A 22,498-nucleotide genomic window follows, 5' to 3' on the forward strand; every position below is an offset into this window, starting at 1 on the left:
CTTAAATTATGACATGAATAGGCCTGGTACAGATCACATGATAAGTAAGATATTTTAGATTTTTACGTCATGAGTTTTGAGAATTGAAAATAGTTTCCGGGTGTAAGCCGAGCCGTGCAGGAAATTGTTCCGCTATTTCGTCAACTATTTAAGGTATTTATGGATTTGTCATGTTTCGTTTGTTACCAATCATCGAACTTATATCACTATTCACTGGTTATTAATTAAAGCTGTTTTAATTGTTCAGCTGAACAATCGAAAAAATGGAAGAAAGAAGTTCTATTGATGTTGTTAGGGTGTTTCATTATTTCTAAAAATTTCCTGTATTTTCTGGTAGATGTCTTTTGATTTTGGTTATTACTTTTATTTGATCCATTAATACTTCAATTTCAATTAGTATTAGTATGTCTCGTAGTAATTTAGCGTTCTGCTGCGGCTTGTATGTAACCCAATCCGGCGGATCGCTTGTATTCTTTTTATCAAGTACAGTAAGTGGAATTACTATAGTTTCATCAATATTTTCTAGTATAGATAAAAGAAAAACTTAAGTTTACTTTGTTTTCATTTAGTAGTTTGTACCTAGAAAATGTAGTAGTTAAAAACAAAACACATAATTAGAACCGCGAAATTTATGGCCGACTATAAGGCCGGGGGCACACGAGCGCCAAAACGACGTCCATTTTTATGCCCATCCTTGTTTTACAATTGAAAAGCATAGGAACGCCGATCTTGTCTGTCTTCGTTGTTTTCAATTGCAAAACAAGGAAGAACATAGAAACGCACGTCGCTTCGATGCTCGTGTGCCCTCGGCCTAAAACATAATGGTGGACCGGTATTAATTTGGAGTTGCATGGTATCTAGTGAAATGGGAAACCTTGTTCATTGATGGAATAATGAATACAACGAAGTAATCAAAAGTCGTACAGGAAAATTTATATGACAATATGATCAAAATAGTATATCAAAGTATAAAATTTAAAATATAAAAAATCAAATAGTATGTCAAAATTGAATTTACTAAGTAATTATTGGTTTCAGTCGAACAATGGGTATTGTACAATGTTCCACGCGTGTTGCCACATCCACTACAAACTTCCGACTTAATTGATTTAAACTCTGTTGTGCAATTTGAAAAAAGACCGGTAGATTTTTAATAGAACATCCTACAAAATTTAAGACTCGATATCCCTATACACCATCGGCTACTTGAATGCAGGCGGCGACGATTACCACAAAGAAAACAGTTCTGTTAATTTCGTCTGCATAAGCCCATTTCAATGTATTGTACCAAAAATTTTTCATTAACACCTCGAAAACTATTAAATACCCGCAGCTGAAGGGACAGTGGTCCCTCGATGATATACACTACGTTTTTCCTCGACATTATTTGCTAAGTAATCAGCCTCACCAATTCCTAAAACTACTACGAGGAAGCGATTGCCTGTAACTCGCGATTAGCAATGACGCAACTACATGAATCATCAAAGAACAAACATAAAATTTTTATATTCTTCAATTTAAAAATTTTGAGTTTTTACTAATGGAAATGATACCAAACAAGGCCATACTTGCTCTCAGAGATAAAAATTAGAAAATAAATGCAAAATAAATTATGCACTTTTTATGACAGTAATATTAGCAAGGTGAGAAATACCAATAAAAGTAAGAAAAAAGTAATACTATAATGCAAATATAAAAAAATGATTATATATAAAAAATACACAACATTTTCGATAATAATAATCTATTGAAACCTAGAAACGTTTAAGAACAGGAAATGTAGAGTATAAAATGAAAAATGTACAAAATAATGTATGTAACAGAATAGAGCAGAAGTAGCTATGTAGGAATTGGTTTATATATTAAATTGTCTTTTCTGTAAACTTTGTATCAGGTTTAGAAAATCTATACAAACGAAATAGGAAGAAGTTCTGTCTCCATTTGCAAAATCAATTACCATCTTCATGACAGCACATTCAGCTGTGAATATTAAGGAAATTTTGAAAAGTAAAACCAATATCTGTGAAGTTAGCTTGTGGTGACAGACAACAAAGGGATTAATTATTCATTTTAGAGTCATTTGTGAATACTAAAATATGGTTAAAGAAATAATAATGAGTAATATTCAAAAAGTGTTGATTTGGGATTGGAGAATGTTTCAGAGTAACTGTAATTTGATACTATCAAAGGCTGTTCTATCTTTATTGAATATTCCATAAAATTTTAAACCAGGTTAGAAAGTGTTTGCATGTAAGGTAACCAGCTTTTTTATTATTTTGATATTCCTTACTGTCCATTTTTACTGATTTCTGGTTTATAACGTAAGAGAAATTACTATAGAAAATAATTTGTTAAGCATAGTGTACATAATCTAAATATAAAAGTTTATATTATTTATTATTAAATATTGTATCATACTACAATTGTCCTTCAGAAAGTTTTCAATTGACATAAATTGACATTTTTTTCTGTATAAAGCAATTTATAGAAGCATGTATATCAAATTGACCTTGATAGTTTTTGCATATATTGCAGATAAGCTTGGCAGCCAAAGGGTTAATTTATACCTATTTAAGATTAAAAACAATTAATAAATTATATACTACTATACTTTGGAAACCCTCCTTTATCTTTTAAGACCTTAATTCTGCTCATTCGTGTGCTTTTAATTTCATGTCTATGTAGCACCTTAAGAGAACTAACAGTGTTTGCAATATATATGAAGTTTTAAGTTCTTCTTTTCTTTTTCTAGACGTCGTTAATTTTCCCTCCAAAAATGCATGTCCTAAGTGTGATTTAGCATAAATTGACACGTTTCTTATATTCCTTGTACCATTAGAGGAAGACCTCTTCTTTTTTAAATTTAAAACATTCTCTGGGCCATCTGATTTCTTTTTCTTCAATTGATTTTCTCTCTTGGTGTGATCACTTATTTTTGAGTGAACAACGAATCACGTTTCTCCGACATGGAGTCGTCTATATCTATGATATAACCTAGGCTTTTATTTGAACTTTCTTACACCTTTTCACTAACTACGGCAATAAAGTTAAAGCTATCTATTAGTAAGTATAAATAATAGAGTATAGAACTGAATTTTAGTCAAATCACAAAAGAAAGGAACAAAAAACCAAAGAGCACGTTTCACCATATAACATCTCAATTTTGAGGAACGAAAACAGGAACGAAAGGAACCGTGTGTGTGTATCCTTGCTCCATCTAGCGATGTGGTTGCTCAACAGTTAAAAGTTTGCACAAAGGAGAATTGGGCGTATTTAACGTGTATTCCTAACAAATCAGTTCGCCGTGGAGTATGTACAATTTAATCCTTTACGAATAGTATTTGCATACAATAGATAGGTTACTGTTACCATTGTGAGCATACAACAGGAAACTTTTAACAAAATCCGACAGCACAAATCAACAAAAATTAATTTTCTAAATACGTACATATGTAACAAGTAATTAAAATACGGGATTAAGGAATTTTATATGGCATTTTCAAATATACGATACTGTTCTATGCTATTCTAGTGTTGGTTAATTCAAAATGTGTGTTCGCAAAGAGTTAAATGATAAATAGCAGAAATAATTAATAAAATAATCGCTACCATTTAAGGCAAAAAATTTATACCTAAAATGTTTTGACGTATGTACTTCTGTGGTATTTGTTTCCCTGAGTCACTACGAAATTATAATCATATATTTTAACCGATTTATTACACCAAATTACACTTTGAATTAATAATATAATGTTTGAGAGAAATAAAAAACTGTTATAATGTATCAGATTAAATCTTCTTTTTACATTTCATATTTCTTCCCTGAAGAATAAGAAAAAGTAACATAATTATTGGTAACATCGATATCGCTGGCATCGTTCTGTTTCTATCGAATTTCGGATCCAATGGTTTGTAATTTTCATTAACCAAAGATCGACAAATATGACCATGCAGTCAATAGAATACGCGCTTCGTGATGATTGGTTCGTTCATTCGTCACAATCTTTGGTAGGTTCGTTCTTTCTACTGTTGAGACTTTCCTGGTGCTGTTTGTCGTGCTTTTATATTGAATCGGTAGTTTCTTCTTACAGTCTACGTTTAACTTTCGAAGAAGATTAACGTGTAGAAAGGGCAGAACCAGACAGTACACATGTGTACACGTGAGTAATTCGTGTGTTGTATATGGCTATGTATATGCTATAATGACAAGTTAATGATAACCGGACAATCGTAGGTTCTGCTTCAAATTAAATAGTACGCCATTTACTTTTGATAACTGAACGAATTGTGAAACTTACTGAATTTTCTTTGGCTAGAAATTTTGCGTAACAATTGTTAATTCACATTGAAATTTCAAGTTTCTCATAATTAGTATATATGTGTTAAACATTTTGACCATATCGTAACGACTAAAAGAATCTAATATCTAAATGAATTAAATACTAATAATATATTGTTTTGTTATTATTTTTTATGCTTTGAAAGGTAAATTTTTCTTTTCTGATATATTTTAAAGCAATCGTGACTTTCGGCACTAAAGTAAAGCGAAAGCTTGGGTTAACAGTCAGAAATAGTTGAAAAATACAACTGTATTGAGAAAGTAAAAAATTCTATAATGTATTGTGTGCATATGAAATAAATACCATTTCTTGGTATTTCCATTTGATCACGTCATAAGACGCAATACAAATAACAAGAGATAAATTATATTTTAGCGTCTTCGTGCTAAATTTTTTTGCAATATCTATTCAAATTCTGTTATGCAATAATGTTGTATATTATTCTAATACTTTGGAACGCATTTTTATATTAATATTATAGTGTCGTAAGGTTATATACTATATCGTGTAACGTCACAAATAAGTTGTTACATATTGATCTTGTTGACTATCTATTATTCATATAAAATTTTATTCATCTCTGAATTAAAAAACGAGAATCCTAAACTGTAGATACTAAACGGAAGATTTCGATGGTTCATTTTATCATTGTTCTGTAATATTTCTTTCGTTTTTTAAATCAACTTACGAAGTGCTTAACAACAAAATGTCAACCTAAATGTTCGTATGTAGTGACCTTTCGACAGTTTATTTACCAAATGTTCCCAATTACATGAATCATTAATCGCGTCGATAGCAACCAAATTATTATTAATTCTTGTTCACGTCTTACTGGGTTTTTCCCGATGCCTCGAGAAATGTGTGAACTGTATACAGAAGTATCATACGTATTTTCTAAGAAGCCTAACAGCTTCTCTCATCGCGTTGTTTATGTCGAAGTTATGTCTTTCTTTATTATAAACATATTTGGTTTAATGGAAAATAAATCGATTAGAATTTACGATTTACTTTTATTTATACATTGATATTCTGTCTCGGTATTCGTTAATGATTTCACGTATTCATCCTTGGATATTTTAACCTTTCGCTAACAATGAACCTGGAGACCTTGAAGTTTGAAACTGTGTATGGGGTCTTGCATAATAAGTAGGGATGTGTTGGTACTTGGCATTACGGGCTCGAGCCAGGCTCAAGAAAGTCGAACGGACATCCGTAACATGAAAGAATTCTAGTATTTCGAGTAAGTCCGATTATAGTCGATAAAGGTACCTATATATATTGAGGTCGTAAAAAAAGTAAAACGTAAAGACGCGTGTTATGCACTAATTATCTTCATTGATAAATGGAGAAACGAAAAATATCTTATGTTTGGCTGTTACGTACATATATGATTGATCGTTGTTTGTAAAATAATTAATAACGTAGTTAGTGTTTGCCGATATAATACGATAAGTATGTACATAATCGATGGAAAAACATAACGATTTAAGTACTTAAATCGAGTGGTCTGCCAAGTGATACCATTACTGGGTACCAGCTGCAAAATGTGTTTAATGGATTTGTATCATGTTCATTTCTACTTTTTGTGAAATTTTGTTTTCTTATGCTTTTGAAGAAAAATTTTTCTGTACAAGAATGTATGGTAACTTTATTTGGCGATACAGCTTGTACTGCTGGCAACACGCCTGTTCACCTTGTGATGTACCAGTCCTTAAGGTTCTATCACACAAAGGCCGAAGAACGCGGTGACTACAAAGGTCACGAAAAAACCACGTACAGGTAACCCTCCTATAACACGGTAGATAGGTTCCTAGAAAATGCCGTGTTGTGTGAAACCGTGTTATATGAGACCCAGAGCCAGTACAAAAAGGGGAGATACGGTCCGAAAATTTATCAAAAATATTTTTTTTTAATTCTACGTAAGCAACTTAACTTTTATGAAAAATATAAATGTATGTATAAAACAAAACAAAAAAAAAACAAATATTTTTTTAATTTAACGCAACCTTAATTTAATAAATTATAATTTGTTTATATTTTTTCATACAAAGCCACTATAGTTCGTTATTCCTCCGCGTCATTATTTTAAAGTAATTTAGTTTTTAAATATGTTAAGCAAAAATCATGTTATCCAGTGCTGTAGAAGTACAGTGTTGTACAAAGGTTCTCGCAATTTATGAATCGTGTTATAGAATGCCATGTTGTAGGAGGGCTACCTGTACTTCGAGTACATACATGTGTACCTGGAGAAAAATTGTATCTTCAAAACGGTCAAAGATAGATGAAAATATAAAAAGAAATTAAATGGTATCAAATGGTGCACAATCTTGTTAACTGGCGAGATTTGCGTAGCACGTGGTTGTGGTATATTAAATAAACATTATACTTTATTAATACTAAACACTAAACTTATAATTCTAAATGTACATGTAAATACGTGTAACTCTAGTTATACACACACGAGAATATAGTCCAACGTAATTTTTAATTCTTTAACTAAGAACTTTCTCTTTGTCCATTTTACACTATGGTTCGCGATACAACATTCTAGAAAAGGACGCACACACGGTGATTCCCCGTATTTATACATGTGTCGTCCAAACAGGGGTATCAACTACTGATCATAAAATTAGGTTAACGAATGCGGTGATTTTTATTCCAACAAATCTAAATATAATTTTATATTTTTCTATGTATTGATATATTTAAAAAATGTAACTGTATATACCTTTTCTTTAAATAGAACTTATAATTTCAACAGTATTATTCGATGCAGTCTGTACAAAAAAGTGATGAAGTACATACTTATGCCCTAAACCTAATAATTCGAAATCTATTACTGTTAAAAGTTTACTAAAAAAATTTACGTCCAATATATTTGTTATTTAAAATTTTTGTAAACTTATTGATAAATTGCTTAACTCAGATTTCGATGATTTTTCGATATCTTGTAGAAATTTACATTTTTACCAATTTTTCCTTCTTCCATTTAATGTTGGTCAGCCTTAGTTTTCGAGATTTTTCCCCCCAAAAATTTGAATTCCGGTATGATTTTGTTATTACCTAATTTAATCGTACTTCATGTTATTATACATAATATGGTTGTCGTTTCAATCATTGATAAAACTGAATGTCAACATTTATAGAATCAATTATTTTATCGTGTACACCCTCGTATCATGTATATGTTGTATTACGTAAGACGATAAAACACTTGATGTAGCCAATGATCGATTTGCTGTAGTGTAAATAGAAAAGCTTGTACACATTACAGTGAATCAGTTAATTCATATATTTGAAAGTTGAACATGTGACGAAAATACAGAAAGGTGTGAGTGCTGCTTTTCGCTAAAATAATCAAAATGGCAAACAAAAACGTCTCGTGTCCTCTGTTCAATATCGAAGATTTCAAATCCTCGTTTTTTGAGCTTAACAATTCTAAGATATTTCTGCAAACTCTCATTTGCAAAACACCAACAAAATGTTTGTCTACCATGGGTTCTATGTGATATATAAAACACAAATTACCAATTATGATTTATACCATATAAAATCGCCCACAAGCAATACCAAACGAAGCTATTTGGGCAAATGTAAATAGATAGTTTTAAACCAAATCCTTTGTCATTCACATCTTTGTTTATTATAACAAAATTTATATTTTTTTTTAAATTTACAATATAAGCATTTGTAGTAAATATTTACTTTAGTGACTTTGTTCTAAATCTGTTTATTTTTCTTCGGATTTTGTATAAAAGACTACATCTGATTTTTATAAAGAAATATAGATTAGGGGAAGGTGAACAAGTAATGCGTTTTTGCATTTTGTTTAACAAAAAAGGACTTAGAATTCAAAGAAACTGCAGTATGCGTGGAGTGATCCTGACGATTTTGGAGTATGTTATAGAGGACGAGATTGTGAACATTATTTATCTGAACAATAATTGTCGCTCGGCCTCAGCTTTCTAGATATTTGTAAATATTGTACTACACATTCACTTCGCTTGTACGTGTGCCGTAGGCGCGTTGAACTGCAAAGGATCGCCGCTTGCCGTGTTTTTATAAACACATCGGGTCTAAAATATAGCCTTTTTTGAAAAAGTTCTAAAAAATAAACAAATTTAGGACAGATCCACTAAAGTAAATATTTACCTTAATATTTATTATAACTTTTTGCCGAAGGAAAATTAATTATTTTCACCTACAATTTATACGTGAATTTTTTCAATTAAAGGAAATCATCTTTTGGTAGCGTGCTTTATTTCAATAGCAATGGCAACAAAGGCAGCTTGCAATGAAGCACTATCTGCTGTTTCACAAGGCACAAATCAATTTTCATTGTCATTATTTCAGGTAAGAGAATGTAATAGCGATATGGAAAGATCTCAAGTCAAATAATTATTCATTAATATATATTAATAATTATTTAATTAATATTTAATAAATAATTAATAATTGATTAATTAATAATTTATAAATAATTATTAATCTAAATTATTAAAAGTATACAAGGTATAAAATACAATTATTTTTCAGACTGCACTAGAAGAGAATCCAGGCAATCTTATAATGTCTCCTCTTAGTGCAGCTATTGTTCTTGCTATGGCTGCATATGGTGCTCGTGGAGAAACAGAAAACCAGTTTAAAAGAGTTCTCAATCTGCCATCTCCAGATAGTCTTGGTACATCTGGTTATCAAGCACTAATTGATACTCTAAATGTAAGTATGAATTTCTTTTTTTGCTTTAAATTTGTGTTTTATTTTATTTATGTATGTAGAATTAAATTTAATTTTATATTGTATCATATCAGTGTATATGTTTTATTATAGAATGTCAAGGAAAATAAACTTAATCTTGCAAATAAAGTCTTTGTAGCAAACAAATTTTCTATAGAGCCAGGTTATCAACAATTAACAGAAAATTACTTTCGTTCTATTACTCAAGCAGTAAACTTTTCTAAATCTCAAGAAGCTGCAAATATAGTTAACAGATGGGTTCAGGAAAATACAAATGATCGCATCAAGAACATTGTTACCTCTGGTTAGTAAATTTACATACTAATTTTTTGAGATTTATAAGTATTTATACTATGTTTTCTATATATTATTATAATACAGAGAAAAGAAAGTTACTAAATGTAATGAATTCTCTAGTATGCAATTAATAAACATTTTACAGGAATAAATGAAAAAACTTCAAATTTATTGAGTATGCTTTTTTTAAACAGATGATCTTAATGATATGACAGCATTAGTACTTGTTAATGCAGTATATTTCAAGGGGCAGTGGAAAAATAAATTTAATTCCGAGGATACTAAGGAAATGCCATTCCACGTTAATGAGAATACAGTAAAAAATGTTCCTACTATGTACAGACAAGGTTCCTATAAGTATGGCGAACTCCCACATTTGAACGCGAAATTTATTGAAATACCATACAAGGTAATTTTTTGAACGAATCGATAACGTTTAAAACCAACTTTGTTTATTGCATATATGGCAGAAAGAAAAAAATTGTTAAGTTACAAAGATAAACAAACTAATTTTATAGGGAAACGAATTGAGTATGGTCATAATTCTTCCAAATGAAATTAATGGTTTATCAGAGGTTAAAAAGAAGTTACAAGATATGAATATTGCCGATATTTTAAATCAAGGATTTACAGGCGATGTGCAATTATATATGCCAAAATTCAAAATCGAAAGTAAAATAGAGCTCAACAGTATTCTAAAAAAGGTATGTTGTATTATAATAATGTAACTATATATATAAAAATAAATACTTTTTGATATGCTCTTAATTTGTATTGTATTTAGTTGGGTTTAACTGACATGTTCACTGCGCGTGCTAATTTTTCCGGCATTGCTAATGACAATTTGGCTGTTAGCAAAGTTATACAAAAAGCTTTTATCGAAGTGAACGAAGAAGGTAGTGAAGCTGCTGCTGCCACTGGTGAGTCAATAAACATTTTTTTTTGCAGAATTCGGGTTAAAGTAAAGCAAAATGTTGTTTTAAAATATGAAAAAAATAAATATATATATACATATAAACTGTCAAGTTTTCAATCATTGTTCAAGATTTTTAGTTCTATGTTAATTAATTATTTCTGTGTATCATTCGCTTTTAATTACAGTGATAATAATTTAACGAACACATTCATTATTAGTTCAAATAATATTTTGCTTTATTTATGATGTTCTTTTGCTTTTAAAGAGTGTAGATAAGAAAACTGAACAATTATTTATTATTTCATTTTTTCTGAACATCTGCGAGTGTGTAAATGCTTCAAAATGCTCGCTTATGTCTGGTTTGCTGCTAATATCCCATATCATTTGTCTTTATATGTATTATATTATATTATTATATATAGGGTGTTCGTAAACCCCTGGGAGAAATTGTAATGGGAGATTCTAGAGGCCAAAATAGGACAAAAATCAAAAATATCAATTTGTTGATGGAGGCTTCGTTAAAAAGTTATTAACGTTTAAAGTTCTGCCCGCACTGAATTTTTTTCTCGAAAGTGGGTAGAATTTTGGGGGTGTTTAATCACCAAAAATGATTGTAATTGACCCCTACAGCCAAAAATATTTTTTTCGGAACGATTTGAAAAATTTTTTTTTCGTTGAAAAATTTAAGCACCTACCCCCCGTCAATTTTTCTTAAAAATTCATTTTTGATTTTTAGTAATTTTATTTGACGCCTTACAGAAAAGTTGTTTAATACTTTTTTGTAGGTATTCATGAACTCTACTTCAGAAAAAAGTTTCATTGAAATATATTCACTATTGTAGGAGTTATGGCTGTTTGAAAATTGGACGATTGTTATTGGGTTTTTCTCAGTTTACGGGGTTAAGGATCAACTTTTCGAATATTTTTGCAATTTCTACATATTCTTCATGTAAATACGCGTCATTTGCGTTTTTGAAAATTGAAATCGTCCAATCCGTTCAGGAGTTATGGCATTTCAAAGATACGCATGAAATTTCAGGGAAGCATTTCTGGCCTCACATTAGATTTTCGGGAAACAATTTTTTTCGCGAAAATGCGTAGGATTTCGGGGGTATGTATAATGACCAAAAATTCTTGTAATTGACCCCTGTAACTAAATATAATTTTTTTAATATGATTTGAAATTTTTTAATTTCATCTAAAAATTTCAGTACCTACTCGAATTTTTTTCTCGAAAGTGGATAGGATTTCAGGGGTATAAGTATTCACCAAAAATGATTGTAATTCAGGCCCGCAACCAAAAATAATTTTTTCAGAATAGTTTGAAATTTTTTAATTTAATTTTTTAATAACTTTTTAACAAAGCCTCCATCAACAAATTGGTATTCTTAATTTTCATCTTATTTTGTCCTCTAGAATCTACCATTAAAATTTTTCCCGGGGGTGGCCGATCACCCTGTGTAAATGTAGCTATATAATTAACTTTCTTATTATTTTTCCTTTTTTCGGTTTCATATGGTTAAATTTTTTGTATTAACTATTATCGCGTTCACTTTGTACCAAGATTAGTATCTTCGGTAGAAATACATGTAATAGGTCTAATTGTTTTCTGACGAATTTCGTGTTTGTGGCACAACCGAGTAATTCACTGTTAATTGCTTGTGGCAGGTCTTGGTGTAAGGCCTCTTTCCAGCGCTTGGTCACCGCCGAAGCCCATTGAGTTCCGCATCAATCGACCATTCCTTTTGTTCATTAAGCATAACCACGTATCTTTGTTTTTAGCAACTGTGATATCTTGATGTCTTTTTTTCTCATGTTATATAAGAAGAACGCAATCAAACTCGATCTTAAATAATATTCTATGATTAAATTGAAAGAGATTTCCAACATTAAACAATATTTCCCTTTTCTCTTTCTACGTCTACAATTCTAGAAATTAAATTAGAGACGACAATATACTTCGTACACATTATCTTGCCAATCTTTGCTAATTATAATATAAGTTGCTTGATTGATTCAACTGATTTGAATAAATATATTTTTCCATGTTATAAATATTGTTATGCTTCTATTGCATTTCATTGAGCACGTTAAGTAGATAATAATGCCATCATTGATAAAAAAATAGATTAATGAAAGAAAATGAAAGATAAAAATGCTGTAGAAAAAAATTAATTAGACACAATGGTTTCCGGATTCTCAAAATTATCGAAAGTCGCGGAATATTAACAAGACGATTAAAATGATATGGGATATGTGATATTTGATATACAGGGTGTTCGGCTACCCCTGGGAAAAATTTTAATGGGGGATTCTAGAGGCCAAAATAAGACGAAAATCAAGAATACCAATTTGTTGATGGAGGCTCCGTTAAAAAGTTATTAAAAATTAAATTCAAAAATTTCAAATCGTTCTGGAAAAATTATTTTTGGTTGCAGGGGTCAATTATAAGCATTTTTTGTGAATAGACATATCCCTGAAATCCCCAAAAAAAGTATTACACAACTTTTCTGTAGGGCGTCAAATAAAATTATTAAAAATCAAAAACGCATTTTTAAGAAAAATCGACAGGGGGTAGGTGCCTAAATTTTTCGACGAAAAAAAAATTTTTCAAATCGTTCTGAAAAAATTATTTTCGGTTGTGGAGGTCAATTACAATAATTTTTGATGAATAGACCTACCCCCGAAATCCTACCCACTTTCTAGAAAAAAATTCAGTACGGGCGGAACTTTAAACGTTAATAATTTTTTAACGAAATCTCCATCAACAAATTTGTATTCTTGATTTTCATCTTATTTTGGCCTCTAGAATCTCCCATTAAAATTTTTCCCGGGGGGTGGCCGAACACCCTGTATAATACATTTTATAATGCTTTCCTTGTTGTGTTTTTTTATAAACAATAAAGAAATTTACAATTCGTATTTAAGAATTATGTGCAATTATAAAACATAGTAGATAGAAATAATATGTTCAGTCTTTAGTATGTATATCGAAATTTACTAGATTTCCAAGAGTTATCAAACATTTTTTCCGAATTCCAAGCAGTAAAAACAAAAAGATTCGTACAAGTCCCAAATCTTGTAAAACAAAATGTCCCCTTAAAACGCAGTTATAACTTTCAAATATGGCGGCACGTAATAATACCTTAAGAGAGCCAGTAATTGTATGTACATATAGTACGTATAACCTGTCTGCCAGCTCAGAATCGATACCGATACTATTGATGATATTCAATTAATTTGTTACTGAAGTATTTAATAGCAGGTATCGATTAGTTGATGACTACAACTGCTACTTGAAAATCACGTTCGTTTCCAATTACGGTGATTTTCCGTAATCGCTGGTGGAGAGTATAACTGTTCTTTACACGCGTCGTCAGAATCGTCAGTTTAATTGTAAATACATAATTTGTGTATTCTATACATGTGTTTCTATTCTTCATAATTCTATATAAGTAATGATATCAAAACAAAAATGAAGATGTTTATTCAACCGGAATCCGTGACCGATTACCGTCGATTTGCTTATATTTGAAACGTTCAAACAAAAAACCGTCCTTGTCACAGTCGAAATGGTTCGTCACTTTAGGTTTACGATATAGATATACGTACAATTTCACAAGTAAATCGTTTCACAGTTATGCGGTTTAACGTATTTCGCTTAGATTTTTAAACACCTGTCCACGTCTAATATCGATCAATTGAAGATTAACTTTCTCGTCGAATTTTCCTCAGGCCTCGTGTATATCACGATTATTTACATTCATGACAATCTATTCAACATTATTTTCTTTAAACATCGACTAAATACGTTTTAGACAAAATTGAATGAACAGAATATTTTAAAAACAGTATTCTTTTCGAAGTTAATGTTCTACTTCAATTCTGTTGTATTGAAGTTCTTCGTTTAATGTAAAAGTAATTTTTATTTCTTGTCTAACATGAAAGCACAAAGTGATTCTAAGATGCATGTTAAAATTTAATACATGATTATAGTTAATTGTATTTCGTTGCTTTTAGCTCTAATTGAATTTGGTAATTCTGCCTTTTTCCCGAATTCTTATATTCATTTTAAATAGGATTGTAGAAGACATTATAGTAGGAAAAATGTGTAACTTCTATTGGAAGTTTTTACAATCATTTATAGAAAGAAAAGAAATCTTCAAATTAAAGACAAATTTGTTTAATATTTCATTAATTATTTTCATGATTGTTAAAATAGTATTCAATTCATGTAAATCTCTTTTAAAAGAATTAATTTAATTCATATGTACGTATATATTTATTTTTAGGTATGTTCGTGTACTTCTGTGCCCCAGCTCCAAGAGATCCACCCTTAGTTTTTAAAATTGACAAACCTTTTTACTTTGCAATTAAACATGACACAATTTCGCTTTTTGATGGAGTGATGAGATTTTAAGAACAATTAAATTACATTAATAAATTACATATGGTAATTTGTTAATAATTTATATGAATAAATTACACAGCTAAATTATATTAACAAATTACCAATTATGTTTACTTAAAGGAAACTGTTTAAAACAATGAAATTTTTCTTTCTATATTTGTTATAGCTCACTTATTATATACAATTAAATTTTTTTTACACAATTCTAATTTCTTAATATTTACAATATATAAAAAATATAATCAAACGATGTATACATAATATTCTAAAAAGAATAAACGCATTAATCGAAGCAAACGGAAAAAAGGGTAATATTATTTCATAAACATTTGATTAAAGTTCACACTTAACTTGTAACTTCATTAAAAGCATTAGAAACAGTTGAAAATTTTGGATGGCCCTAATTTGATGGCACAGGACTGTAAAACAATATCCCCCAGACGAGCATGCGACCTGTACAAGGTCCCCGAGTAGACCACGTCCAAATAGAAATAATGAACCTAACCCTTGGGATCTCCAGATTAGGTAGGAGGTGTCAAAAGAAACAACCATACTTTCCAACCGTGGAACCGTATGATCAAATTGTTTCTCGAAAATTTTACTGACAATTAATGACTATTGAGAATGCGACTCATTGTTAGATCTAGCGTTACCAGAGAAAACCTGATCGCAGCCTCCCCTTACCACATGCAATCTGCAATCCTCAACAAACTTCATGATTCTCTCTCGTTAAGATAGTAAAGATGGAGTGATGGATATTTGGAGCAAACGTTACCTAGTTAGCTACTTTTTCTTTTTTTTATCATGGGGAAATCCTCATGGACAACCCGAGGCTCTTAAATAGGGGAGGGCCTTGGGGTAGTGCCGGACTTTTACCGGCTAAAACCCCACAGTGACTGGGAACTCTAATGAGGCGTCACAGAGTCCCCCGTCGCATCCTAGTTAGCTACGAATTGTTTAGCAACATGGTCCGAGACCGATTCTCTGCTGTTATTGCTCATTACATGTTGACATGACGCATTATTGTATCGTCTTTAAAAAAATATTAGGGGTCCGATACTGAAAATTGATTAGTTTGGAAGTTATAATTTGCTCCGAATTCCCGTACATGCGATACACTGTGTATGGTGATTTATATACTGTAATTTGTTCCAGGTACTATTATGATGAAATTGTCTTTGAGCTTTCCTGTGGATTTCGCTGTTACACATCCATTTTTGTATAGTATCGTAAAAACCACAAAGCACGAAGGAAAAATAGTTAATTTCGTCTCATTATTTACTGGTCATATTAACGAGCCTAAAGTATAAAAACTGTATGCATTGTCTCTGAACAATAAATTATATATGGAATCATTCATCGAAAATATATGTGCTTCCGGCGGTTTAGAAATATAATTAACATTTTCTTAAATGTAACTATAATCGAGTCGAAGGAAAAATAAACTTAGGATATTCCGCGCTGCTGATTTCGGTAAGTAAAATTAATGTCATTCCGAGTGTAAAAGGTTAAAGTCATAGTCCAGTAATGAATGATTAGTGATAGCCGAAGAGTAACTAGGTAATTAGGCGACACGTTGCCTTTAAATACCCCATCATTCTCTCTACAATACCTTAGTGAGATGGGAACATGAAGTTTATAGAGAATTGTGGAGCCAGTTGCAAGTCAGGTTTTTTCTAACAACTGTACCTCCTTGCATCATTCAGTTTGTGGCTAGTAGAGATAGCTAGAACCGCTACTAACAAACAGCAATTATTTGTGAATCACAAGTGATTCGATCACGTTCGTTCCTAATCATGGTGATTTTTCACAGTGGTTCATGATTTTATCTGCTTGCTTTTAATTAATGAGAAAGCATTACTTAGCTTGAAAAACGTCATAAAAATAGAGATACAAGATATAATAAACATTTTACTTCTGCCTATTTGCAGAAACAATTTTTTGTAAAATTTCTCTGCAGTTCTGAGCTTCGTCACAGATTATTCAGCTTTTAAATTAGTTTTTCAAACAAAATTTAGTCTATATTGCCTAGATAATAGTTATCCTTAATTACCTATTCTAGTATGTACTCAAATTTAGGTATCAGCATTCGGTAGGGTTTAATACTTTATCGCTCATATAGCTAAAAGTAATTTTGATTAAGGCTTATAAGATTTTCAGATGGTATAAACAGGCATCGAAGCAAGAGGAACTATCATAAAACTGAATGGACAATAAGTTGCTACTTTTATGACTTTCAGCTATGTTAAACTCTATTATTGAAAAAAAAGAAAAGTGGTCGGAAATTTTCCGCCGGCAGTGTATATGTTACATTACACACATTTATAAGATAATCCATTCTTCATATTGTGTTAATTATTAGCGTTAATAATTTTGTTACAGGAATGCAAATATTTCTATGCTTGCAAAACTTCCAGGCGAAAATTGAAGTAAATCATTCTTCCTCTTTAGCATTTTTAAAACAGTGTTCAATAACGAAACCAGCACTTTTAACGAAATATCGATATTCACTGGAGTCGTTAATGAACCTTAGTCTTAAATATAGTAACTTTATGTATAATCTGAAGTACTTCAAAATTGATACCTTACAACTAAATATTTAACAAAATGGAACACATAAAAATAAAAAATAGACACGCTTAAGTGATTTTAATTGTAAATTTATTCATATTTTTTATAACAAGTTTACGTTTGTGTTATCGTGACGACTTTATTAATACTGCTTTGTCCTGGATTTATAGTGCATTTGTGGTCCATTATGATGAAGAATGAAATATTTTTGCTACTTTATGATTTTGTTACAGCGATACAACTACGTTGCTGCTCTATCATGGTCCATCCGGAAATCAGAATCAACCATCCATTTATGTATGGCATCATTAAAACATTTCACAATGATGCATGTGACATTTCTGAAAATGCACTAATATTTATGGGACATGTTAATGAACCATAGATTCAAAGTAAAAACAAAACTAAAAAAATATAATGTTATTCATATTAACTATTACATTTAATCTCTTGTTAATTACTATGTATATCTCCTAGTAAACTTAAAATTTTATCAATAAAAGGACATATATGCAGTCTGAGTTAACATGAACTTGTAAATAAAGAATTGCTAGTCTGCTAACACTTTGAGCGCCAATTGTATTACGATAGTGTTTCTGGAGGACTCAAAAGTGAGACTGATATTATGCATTTGAAAAACATTTCACAAATTAATAATTTATATAACTGCGACCAATGAAGATTACACCTTTTTAAAAATTACAGTAGTACCCACATAAGTGACCACACTTTTGCCCACTTAAGTGACCGCGGTTATCCCCACCAATTCTTAGAAGCCAAGCAGCTTCGAACATCGAGCCTGTCGAGCGTAACTTGACGCCGGTCGTTATCGATACATTGTATATATGGTTTCGGGTGCCAGCTATTGTATCTTACTCGCACTTACCCTCTTTCCTTATCTCTGTTGAGTTCTAAGAACTAACTATGCCCACATAAATGACCGCGGCTAGACCCGAGCATGGTCACTTATGTGGGCACTACTGTATTAGCTATTTAATTAATCCTCACAGTACGAATGCTGGGTCTCTTTCATCTAGCCCTTAGCCTATTCGTTATAAGCTAATTAGCATTTTATTACTTAAGAAAACAAAACAATGTCAATTCTAGCACAATGGCAGAAACTCAATGAATCAGTATTCATTATCCAATAGAGCTACAGCGAAGAATGTCAGAAATTTAACAAAAGCATATGTGTGCAGAAGTACAGTAAGCACAAATATGTGCACATGTATATTATATATATTTGTTCTTATTACTGTTCATTAAGCAGTTAAAAAATAATAAAGAATGTTAAAATCGTCCTTCAAAACGTATATACATGTGTATCTGAATATTCTTTATGAGTCAAAGTGATCTGGCATTCGGATTCCACATTGCTGTTCAAGCATCTGAACTCCGAACGTTAATAAAATTTCCTTTAAATGTTTGTCCTGTCAATGAACTAATAGCTCGTAAATTGTTTTCTAAAGCGTGTCAAAATCAATTGACTTATAACATTATGAGAAGAATCAATACAAAAATCTATCAGATAACCATGCATTTATTGCTACGAAAAACGAGGGCACTTTCTAAATGGATCGGAAGTAAAAAAAAATACTTTCACGAGTATTGATACTCATGATACACTTGATTTAATAGTTAAAATACAAATATAAATAAATAAAAATCAGAAATACAAATTAATCTAACATTCGTTCATTTTCAATAACCTTACCTAAAGTGTCTTTGCCGTTGATGTTATTTTCTTCCAAACCCTTGTTTTTAAGAGCTCGATCAATTGATTCATTTTGCGTTCTACAGTTGTTCGATTATCAGTTCTGTTAGTTTCACGGTAACACACAAAAACCTGTTTCATCCGAGATAGGTATTATTCATTAGAAACCTCGTGTCTCTTTTTCTTCATATAACGTGCAACGCTTTCCCAAATAAGCTGTGGTTTTGAACTGCATTCAAATTGTTCCTGAACTTGTTTATCTGACCAAACTGATATAAGTAATGCGGTGCCCTCGGATGTCCACTTATATTTAACATTGTCTCCAGAATCACTCATTTTTCAACAAGTACCTTTTATATCTAATTGTATGATTACAAGTTAATAGGACTAACCGTCACAATTCAAATTTTATTGTGTAACAGGTAGTGAGCTGCGTTGTCAGACAGGAAAAGTATTTTCGCGCATGCGCGTCGAAAACGGCGTCAGTGAAGTGCTTTGATTAAATGAAAGTAGGTATCGTATGAACCCCAGATTTTTTTTCTGAAAATTTATAAAGTTTTTGAAAAATCAATAAGAAACATAACGTAAGTTATAGAGTAAAAGACCTAATTATTATCTTCTTAGACAATGTTATTTTAACGTTTATTTATTTATCTAAAGCAGATAGGTTTTTCAATTTATTTGTTGTTATTCAATATTTTTAATTTAAAAAAACAATGTTGCGGCTCTCAAAATCTTTATTTTTATTTATAACTTCAATAATGTAAGAAGAATGTTTTGAGAGTTATTCCCTTAATTCTTAAAATATGTTTGCCTGACACTCCAATTATTGGTATATTAAAAAACTCAATTATTATCCTTTTAATCAAGAATCAAATTTATATACAATGAAGTCAACAATACTTTTGTGTTGCGTGTATGTATAAATGAAAATGTATCACATACTGATAATATTAAAAACATTGTATTATAATATATATATGAAAAGTTAGATTAGGTATATGCAAACTATAGTGTAGCTAACAGTAACAGTGTACAGATTTATTTTTATGAAAAAATACCGTCATGATAGTAATTCCAAAATGTGTAAAACCTAAATCACTGTGTGATACATCACTGATACCCAAACGATAAATAAAAAAACTTGATCAATCGTTATATGTACATATTATATTAAATGTATATATTCTAAACTAATCATATTTTATTATGTTTATAAATCAATTATTACAATAATAGCCTTTTTTTGTATTTATGTTTTCTTTCAATAATAAAGAAGTTGTTATTTTACTCTTCTAACCCCTCACATATTTTTATTATTTTATAAAAAATTAATGACGAGAAATTACGTCTTAATATTAATGACATCTATAGCTGCATGTTACATTTTGATTATTCGATATTTGAAGTAAAACAGTTCAGAATGGCAGTAAATGGGTTTTTCACTTTATACAGGGTGTCCCGTAAATAGTGTAGGAGCCGGAAATGTGGGGTAGCTGAGACGATTCTGAACAACAATTTCCTTTGCAAAAATGTCGGATGGAGCTTCGTTTTTGAATTATTAACGAAAAACACTGACGAATCACGGCGCGTGCCTGCCGCGCGCTCAGGGCCGTCCGAACTAAGAGAGCCACCGTGTCGGCTAGGTAGCAAGATGTGCATCGGAGATACGTCGAGGAACGAATACAAATAATTAAAAATACTACCACTGCAACTGTTACCTCTGCGGATTGGATAAATCAGTCAGATAAATCGAATTTATTAATTATTTGTATTCGCTGTTTCCAAGAAAGAAGAAATAAAATGTGGGAAGATGCTCTCGGAATTTTTAGGAAATTAATTCTTCGCACCTGAGTGACGCTTCTCGCCAGAGTGTGTTAAAATTAAAATAAGAATTATTTTCAGAAAATTAAAATAAATACGGTAAGAACCATTTGTAATCGTTTGTTATTAAAAACTGTACTGGAAAAGCAGACTGGATTTGTGCGTACCGAAACATTTTTCGCATGCAAGGGGTTAATAGAGAATTAATTGAAATTCGCCTTACCCATTTACTTGCAAGTTGCAATAGGGCCAGTTAGTGCACCCCTGTCGATCATGGAAAGGTCGAAGACCCCAATAAAAATCAGCTGATGGGACGACCCGGTCACTGCACTCGCTTCTTACCCCGAAAACACTTTACAGTACGGTCACTAGCACTTTTCACTTTTACATTTTCGGGGTAAGAAGCGGGTGCAGTGACCGGGCCGTCCCATCAGCTGATTTTTATTGGGGTCTTCGACCTTTCCATGATCGACAGGGGTGCACTAACTGGCCCTATTGCAACTTGCAAGTAAATGGGTAAGGCGAATTTCAATTAATTCTCTATTAACCCCTTGCATGCGAAAAATGTTTCGGTTCGCACAAATCCAGTCTGCTGTTCCAGTACAGTTTTTAATAACAAACGATTACAAATGGTTCTTACCGTATTTATTTTAATTTTCTGAAAATAATTCTTATTTTAATTTTAACACACTCTGGCGAGAAGCGTCACTCAGGTGCGAAGAATTAATTTCCTAAAAATTCCGAGAGCATCTTCCCACATTTTATTTCTTCTTTCTTGGAAACAGCGAATACAAATAATTAATAAATTCGATTTATCTGACTGATTTATCCAATCCGCAGAGGTAACAGTTGCAGTGGTAGTATTTTTAATTATTTGTATTCGTTCCTCGACGTATCTCCGATGCACATTTTGCTACCTAGCCGACACGGTGGCTCTCTTAGTTCGGACGGCCCTGAGCGCGCGGCAGGCACGCGCCGTGATTCGTCAGTGTTTTTCGTTAATAATTCAAAAACGAAGCTCCATCCGACATTTTTGCAAAGGAAATTGTTGTTCAGAATCGTCTCAGCTACCCCACATTTCCGGCTCCTACACTATTTACGGGACACCCTGTATATGCGTACTTATTTAAAAATAATTTTATACCCATAAAACGACGAACTGTAATATAATTTATATGAAATAGTCGTATGAAATAGAGGAGCATGTAAGAATATTGGAATAATTACATAGAATGTCAGTTTTACGTAAAAAATAATAATAGATACGCACTTACTTTAAATGCCTAAACTTGCTTCACCTGTTGCTGCCGTTTCCATGACGTTGAGTATATACGCTACTGTTTTCATTGCGCATGTGTAAAAATATTCGGTCCATTTAGCAACACTGGTGGTGGGGAATAATGGATTTTGCATAGAAAGCGTCAAGTTGTTGATAGGGATAGCTTAAATGCAACTCCACACGTATCTAGTGACTTTTAGCCTTTATGCCGACAATTGGATTAAAATGCGGTTTCTTTTACGCGAATAATATTTATAAGTTCTGTAATTTTAAGTATGAAATTTGAAACCTGTAAATTTAACGGAAATTTCACGAACCCCAAGAGGACCATAGCCATAGACACAAAGTAATACGCAGAGGTGACACTTCGTCGGCATCTTTAATGTTTATTACCCCCAACTTTTCACAT

The 22,498-nt window shown here is 31.4% G+C and overlaps 2 protein-coding genes and 1 long non-coding RNA gene across 8 annotated transcripts in view; 1 reads left to right on the forward strand and 2 right to left on the reverse strand.

Annotated features, from left to right (window-relative positions):
- Nha1 (Na[+]/H[+] hydrogen antiporter 1) overlaps window positions 1-22,498 on the reverse strand; it is a 572,935-nt gene that overhangs the window by 60,691 nt on the left and 489,746 nt on the right. The gene's annotated exons all lie outside the window — the stretch shown is intronic.
- On the forward strand, window positions 132-17,834 carry LOC143342958 (antitrypsin). 6 transcript variants are annotated; one of them, XM_076767319.1, is made up of 9 exons: window positions 3,936-4,008; window positions 4,092-4,160; window positions 8,575-8,693; window positions 8,877-9,059; window positions 9,171-9,381; window positions 9,569-9,783; window positions 9,893-10,078; window positions 10,159-10,294; window positions 15,857-16,067. In XM_076767319.1, the coding sequence occupies exons 2-9, from the start codon at window positions 4,151-4,153 to the stop codon at window positions 16,009-16,011; spliced, it is 1,215 nt and encodes a 404-aa protein (XP_076623434.1). In that variant the 5' UTR covers window positions 3,936-4,008; window positions 4,092-4,150; the 3' UTR covers window positions 16,012-16,067. The 6 variants fall into 6 exon arrangements, with proteins under 6 accessions (XP_076623438.1, XP_076623434.1, XP_076623435.1 ...); XM_076767323.1 differs by lacking the exons at window positions 3,936-4,008; window positions 4,092-4,160 and adding an exon at window positions 132-153; XM_076767320.1 differs by lacking the exons at window positions 3,936-4,008; window positions 15,857-16,067 and adding an exon at window positions 17,506-17,834 and having other exon boundaries at window positions 4,025-4,160.
- LOC143342961 (uncharacterized) lies at window positions 17,346-22,035 on the reverse strand. Its single transcript, XR_013079885.1, has 3 exons — window positions 21,916-22,035; window positions 18,987-19,526; window positions 17,346-17,624 (listed from the first exon to the last, which is right to left on the reverse strand). It is a non-coding gene; the product is annotated as an uncharacterized LOC143342961 (long non-coding RNA).

Source organism: Colletes latitarsis, chromosome 6 (genome assembly GCF_051014445.1).
Source record: "Colletes latitarsis isolate SP2378_abdomen chromosome 6, iyColLati1, whole genome shotgun sequence".
Classification (NCBI taxonomy): domain Eukaryota; kingdom Metazoa; phylum Arthropoda; class Insecta; order Hymenoptera; family Colletidae; genus Colletes; species Colletes latitarsis.